The 7,142-nt window shown below is 34.8% G+C and overlaps 1 protein-coding gene across 3 annotated transcripts in view; it reads right to left on the minus strand.

The window, feature by feature from the left end:
• LOC106872305 (endosome/lysosome-associated apoptosis and autophagy regulator family member 2) overlaps window positions 1–7,142 on the minus strand; it is a 122,187-nt gene that overhangs the window by 16,771 nt on the left and 98,274 nt on the right. For all 3 annotated transcript variants that reach the window (XM_052966396.1, XM_052966394.1, XM_052966395.1), the window contains 3 exons: window positions 5,125–5,222; window positions 3,118–3,197; window positions 1,927–1,960 (listed from right to left, as the gene is read on the minus strand). In XM_052966396.1, the coding sequence (XP_052822356.1) occupies window positions 1,927–1,960; window positions 3,118–3,197; window positions 5,125–5,222 (212 nt within the window). The remainder of the gene's footprint in view (window positions 1–1,926; window positions 1,961–3,117; window positions 3,198–5,124; window positions 5,223–7,142) is intronic.

The raw sequence follows: 7,142 nt of genomic DNA on the forward strand, positions 1-7,142 counted from the left end.
ATATATATATATATATATATATATATATATATATATATATATATACAAGTTCATATACATATATACAGATAAATATATGCACACCTATACAATACTATGCATTTATATACCCATATAGATTGAACATAGCACAAACTGCACTGGCACATGGGAATAACTGCCCACTTCATGTGTGCATACACAGACGCACACAGAAACACAAACCCTCTCACATTAAATAAAGATATAAACATTCCTCCAACTTACCATCCCTTCATACATGTCTCCCTATCATAAAACATTGCACAAATACATTACACATAGGTGCTGTTTTTCTACAACACATATAACCTACACACCCATGTACAAACACACACATCCATACACACACTGGTACTGTGAGTGCCCTGCTACATCTCTCACCTTTCATCTCTTACTTTTTCTCTTCCACTTCACTCTTCTCTCCTTGCCCTTCTTTCTCTCTCTCTCATTCCATCTCTCTTTCTCCTTTTAACCTCATTGTGACCCATATAAATACCGTTACTTTTGGTCATTCTGTTTCATTTCAGAGCTTTCATTCAGACCTGCCATGTAAACTGACATTTTATTTTATATTGTACAATTTTCTGTTTCTCTTGCTGTTCAATTCTTTATCCCATTCTATTTTCTTCTCTTTCACAAAATTTATCACTCAAAACATCAGATTCTCTTGTGTTTGTCTGTTGGCACATTGAGCTTCACTGTTCACATCTTTGTTTCTTGTTCTTTTCACTCTATATTTCTACCCTTTTTAGACACGTGAGCTTACTTGTCTAGCACTACACAGAATTTCTTGTTTGGTTGCTTTCACATTGCCTCAAATTTTACTCATGTTATTTGTCTGACTTTTATCTCTCTCCCTCTCTCTCATTTTCTCTTTCTCTGTATGAATATATGTATGTACGTGTGCATGTATGTGTGTGTGAGTGAAAGGTATGTGGCTTAGTGGTTATGACGTTGCACTCATAGTCACAAGATCATGGTTTTGATTCTCAGATCAGTGGTGCATAGTGTTTTTGAGCAAAGCACTTCATTTCATGTTGCTCCAGTCCACTCAGCTGTAAATAGGTAACCTGGGAATGGAGTAGCATTCCATTCATGAAAAATGTTGGCACACCCACATAGATAGTAGGGTGGCATCATTCAGAAGCTTCATAAATGCAAAGAAGCACATTGTGACCAGCAAGTATAACATTCAATAGACTGGTTGATACAGTGGTATACATATGTATGTATGTGTGTATGTATGTATGTATGCATATGTTTATATGGGTGAGGTGTGGGTGTTTGTATCCCCTTGTCTTGACATTTGTAAAAGTGACTATTCAAGCAAAAAATGGTGTCATTGTCATTTGTCTGCAATTTTCCATGATACATACCCTACCTTTGATTTGTTCACATTCAAAGAACAATGGAAAATATTGCTTTGCTCAGAAGTAAGAAAGAGTTGGCAAGAGGATGTTTAAAAGGTGGTGAGCTGGCAGAATCGTTAGCACGCCAGGTGAAGTGCTTAGCGGTATTTCGTCTGCCGTTACGTTCTGAGTTCAAATTCCGCCGGGGTCGACTTTGCCTTTCATCCTTTCGGGGTCAACTTTGCCTTTCATCCTTTCGGGGTCGATAAATTAAATACCAGTTACACACTGGGGTTGATTTAATCGACTTAATCACTTTGTCTGTCCTTGTTTGTCCCCTCTATGTTTAGCCCCTTGTGGGCAATAAAGAAATAAGAGGATGATTATCTGGCAAAGAACAATTGCCTCAAAGAGTTTTGCATGACTGATGCAAGCATGGAAAAGTGGACACTAAAAATGCAGTTATTGATGATGATGATATATAAATATTATGTTTAACTGAATTTTCAAAATGTATTAAAACAAAAATAATTTCATAAAAATCAAAAGAACTCACCTCTCTGCTTTGTAATGAAAATGAATGTCTTCATCTGAAACAACAATTGAAAATATATATTGTTAATTTAAGATGAATACATATAGCATTATAATTATAAAAGATCAGCTTGGCAGAATTTGACATCAGAATGTTGAGATGCACAACTAAATACCACAGAGTATTTTATCCAATACTTGCCAATTCTGCTAACCCAGCCCTCTAACAGCAGGAATATAAAAATATGCATAAGCTTTATTTACATTTGATGGATATTTGTCCTCATCCTGTTTGTTGTTAACGTTTTGGCTGATATACTCTCCAGCCTTCTTCAGGTGTCCTGGGGAAATTTCAAACCTAGATTCTCATTCCTAAGGTATTTTTCAATGTTGTTGTTGTTGTTGTTATTATTATTATTATTATTATTCAGGTCACTGCCCGAAATCGAACTCGGAATCTTGGGGTTAGTAACCCGTGCTCTCAAGAGTGGGCATATGGCATAGTGGTTAACAGCCAGGTTCAAAATTTACTGTCTGCGTAAGTTCAAATCTTACTACACCCACATGTGCTGGGACACTGGACCAAGGTACATAACTCTGCTTGCTCCTAAAGAGCAGCATTACAAAGGGTAAGTAACTCCAATAAAAATTTGTTATTTACACAAAATAAAATTGAATATAAAGCAACATAAAAAAAGATATTTTCATTTTCCCATGATTGCATCTATTAAAAAATTTGGTGAGATTTTGATATTTGAATTGATCTATTGGGTATAGAGCGTGAACTTTCTTCCAATCACGAAACAATAAACAGGAGTGAGTACTGATATTGATTTGAGAAAAGCCTCTCATATTGTCCATCATGATCATTTCAACAAACAAAAATGAAAGACAGATGATAGCTAGCACATATAGCATAGTTATAATGTGAGGAAGGAATGTACTTGGAAATAGTATCAGAAGAATATGACATAATTCATTATATCATAGTTGAATACTGAACTGTCTATTCTGACATAGTTTGCTAGGGAAAAGTTAAGCTTACAAATCTTGTTCTTGTTTTGAAGTTGAAATGTACTGACAATATCAACTCAGCATCAACAAAAATAGACCAAAGTATAGGAATCCAAATGATCAACTTAAAAAATCTTGAAGACTGCAGGATGGCTGCAACTAAAATTTATAAAAGAGGAGTGAAAGGAAGAAAACTTACCACCAGGTTCGAAGCCAGCATCTTCGAAATATTTTGTCATATTGCTTCCTGAAGTGATTTTCACTAGATGTTCACCCAAACTGAGTTAAAGAAAGAAAAAACATGCTAATAAAGTTAATGAACTGGCTAAAAGAAAAAAAATCAAGTAAATTAAATAATGACTGGATTATAATTATTATTATAATTACTATTATTATTATCATGCAAATTCTGCCAAAGTTGACTTTGCCTTTCATCCTTTCAGGGTCAATAAATTAAGTACCAGTCAATGAGATCAACTATTCTCCTACCCTCAAATTCCAAGCCTTATGCCAATAGTAGAAAGGATTATTATTATTATTGCTGTAGGCATGCCAGACAAAATGCTTAGCAGCATTTCTTCCAGTGCTTTACTTTCTGAGTTCAAATGCTGCCAGGATCAACTTTGCCTTTCATCTTTTTGGAGAGAGTCAAATTAATACCAGTTGAGTACTGGGAACAATAAAATCAGTTTACCCACCTCTCCTAAAATTGCTGACCTAGTGCCAAAATTTGAAATTATTATTATTATTATTATTATTATTATTACTACTACTACTACTACTACTACTGCTACTACTACTACTACTACTACTACTACTACTACTACTACTACTGCTGCTGCTGAGTTGGCAAATCGTTAGTATGCTGAACAAAATGCTTAGTGACATTTACATTCTGATCTCAAATTTCAGAGTCAATAAGTACCAGTCAAGTACTAGGGTTGATATAATTGACAAGCCTTGTGTCTATAGTAGAAAGACTTGTTATTACCATTATTTATACCAAAGGCATAGGCACTATTTATGGAATTAAGCTAAGTATAATACAGATACTTATTTTATCAGAGAGGATGGAAGGGAAAGTTAATCGCAACACAATGTTAGATCCATGTAACCCAGTGCTGGATCAACTATTAAGCAAAATAATCACATGCTTAGGGCATCAAGGGAAGGAGGGGGGCACCACAGAATGGTAAATGGTTTATGGCACAAAAGAATTCACTTAAAACTTGTTAAAATAATATTTGGGATGCCTTTATCTCTACTAAGTATAGATGCAGATGTGTTACCTAATATTAATTTTGAGGATCTGATCAAAGACTTAAAAAAGTAGGAGGAAACTTTTCAAATATAAAAAAAAAATGGAAGTATACAAAAATAAACATTATTTTCCCTCATAATGTTTTGTTTCATTTTGAAAAAATAAAAATTTATTTTATGGTTTGTTATTGTTTATATTTTGAATTACATAATCCTTTATGAGGGTACCAAAATCTTTTAAGTGCTTAGAGCCTTGATGGGTCTTAATCCAGCCCTGATGTAACCACCCATCAGTGATAAAAATGGGTTTTTGGGACAAGGGGCAAACTAAAATCTACAAGGTTGAGGTTGTAGGGCCAACACTACAAGCCACCTGTATAACTATCTCCAACATGAACAGATAAGTAATGGAACGCCATCCTTTTGTGTACCCCAGCTCCATTTCCATCACTGGTGGTAATTATATACTTCTTTGTGGTGGCACTCTGTCGATTACAATGATGAGAGTTCCAGTTGATCTGATCAACAGAACAGCCAGCTCATGAAATTAACGTGCAAGTGGCTGAGCACTCCACAGACACACATACCTTCAACATAGTCCTCAGGGAGATTCAGCATGACACAGAATGTGATAAGGCTGGCCACATGAATTACAAGTACGATTGATTTTTGCCAGCTGAGTGGACTGGAGCAATGTGAAATAAAATGTCTCACTCAAGGACACAATGTGCCACTGAGAATTGAACTCATTACTTTACATTTGTGAACCATTTACCTTAACCACTAAGCCACGTTCCTTCACTAACTATATACTACACAGCATTTAATTCAATATTATCTCTCATTTATGACATCCACCTTACTACCCCCCATTTTTTTTTTCTTTTTTGTAATACAATTACTTGAAAAAAGAGATAAGAGCAGAACATTACTCATACAAACATACCTTACAGGTTGTGTAGAGACAAGTGATTTGTGATCCCTACTTGGTACCAAAGTAGAACGGCATACTGATGCAGACAGAGTTCGTGGACCTCCCAGTGGCTAGCAGACAAAGTGTCAGAAAATGATGAAATAACTTCAAACTTAATGAAGTACAATAATAATGAGAAACTTGCACAAAAAAATATTTTAAATCTTATAAATATCATATCGAAACACTATCTCAAAGTAAAAACAAAATAATGATAATAATAATAAAACATCAAAAATTATTTTCGATTTCAAGAAACAAATAGAATAATTAAAAAACTTTTTTTAAGAATTTAAATAAGCAAAGTAATGTTATTTTCTAAAATTTAAAAACAGATTCTTAACTGGGATTTTTATTTACATTTGGCGGATATTTGTCATCATCTTGTTTGTTGTTAGCACAACGTTTCAGCTGACACCCTTCAGCCTTCATCAGGTGTCTTGGAGAAATTTCGAACCTGGGTTCTCATTCCTAAGGTATTTTTCGATGTTATTATTATTACTATTATTATTATTATTATTATTATTATTATTATTATTATTATTCAGGTCACAGCCTGGAATCGAACTTGGAATCTTAGGGTTAGTAGCCCACGCTCTTAACCACTACGCCATATGCCACATGCCCATGGGCATATGGCATAGTGGTTAAGAGCGCGGGCTACTAACCTCAAAATTCCGAGTTCGATTCCAGGCTGTGACCTGAATAATAATAATAATAATATCGAAAAATACCTTAGGAATGAGAACCCAGGTTTGAAATTTCCCCAAGACACCTGATGAAGGCTGGATAGTATATCAGCTGAAATGTGTTAACAACAAACAAGATGAGGACAAATATCTGTCAAATGTAAATAATGTACATAATTCCTCATCTCTTAAATATAGAACTGGGTTTTCTATGTTGCTTTTCGTCACTAACACACACATAATGCAAATATGGAAACACACACACATCTAATTTAATCTATTTAATATCTATAAAATTGAAGTTTTCTGTGTGTGTGTGTGTGTGTGTGTGTTTGTGTGTACAAAAATTTAATGTACCTCAATAGCTTCTATATATCTCATCCAATTTCTTTAAAATTTTATACACAGCTGCTTCATATCCTAGACCCAAACATAGGCTACTTAGATTTTTTTAAAAATCAATATTGAGGCCTCTAGAGCAGTGGGAAACCAACAATAGAGGATTCCTATTCATTTGCATTAATCAGCTGTTTTATAATCTGTAGGGTCTTCCATACTTTTTTAATCTTATGATATTTCAACTGTAGTCCATTGTTTCAAATATGTTTTGGCATTGTCATTCTGGCACTTGTGCCGCAGCATGTGTGAGGACTTTCGAGCGAGATTGTTGCCCGTGCCACTGGACTGGCTCTTGTGCGGGTGGCACATAAAATACACCATTTTGAGCGTGGCCGTTGCCAGTCAAATCGTCCAACCCATGCTAGCATGGAAAGCAGACGTTAAACGACGATGATGATGATGATGATTCTAGCCTCTTTTAAACAATTACATGATTCGTCCCAAAGAATCAACCTTTAAAAAAATGAGTCTGGCTTCCACTAGCGAAAGCTATACATATCTTTCAGAAAGCTCTATACCAATTTAACTTTATACAGCATTTGCTGCTAGTTTATGCACATGCTATGAGGGAAGACAGAATAAGGTGATTTTGTTGGCTTATCTCTCTGAGAAAATAGCTCTCTTTGCTGTTGATAAAAATAAACTCGCAGAGGGGAAGTTTCCACATCTTCCTTCAATTTCTTGACACCATTTATGTGGCTGTTTCTGACAAGAAATTTTGCTTTCATATAAAACAACTATATTTTGTAGTCATTATCCGTAATCTACTTCCAAAACACTTCAGTAGCTATACTTTACATCGTTTGCAAACTTATATGGTCTATGTTCATTAAAAGTGCAATAACCTCCACAGTAACCAGCCTTCAATTTGATTTTCCATTCCTAGGTTAATTGGAAACATAG

This window comes from Octopus bimaculoides, chromosome 3 (assembly GCF_001194135.2).
Source record: "Octopus bimaculoides isolate UCB-OBI-ISO-001 chromosome 3, ASM119413v2, whole genome shotgun sequence".
NCBI classification, from domain to species: Eukaryota; Metazoa; Mollusca; class Cephalopoda; order Octopoda; family Octopodidae; genus Octopus; species Octopus bimaculoides.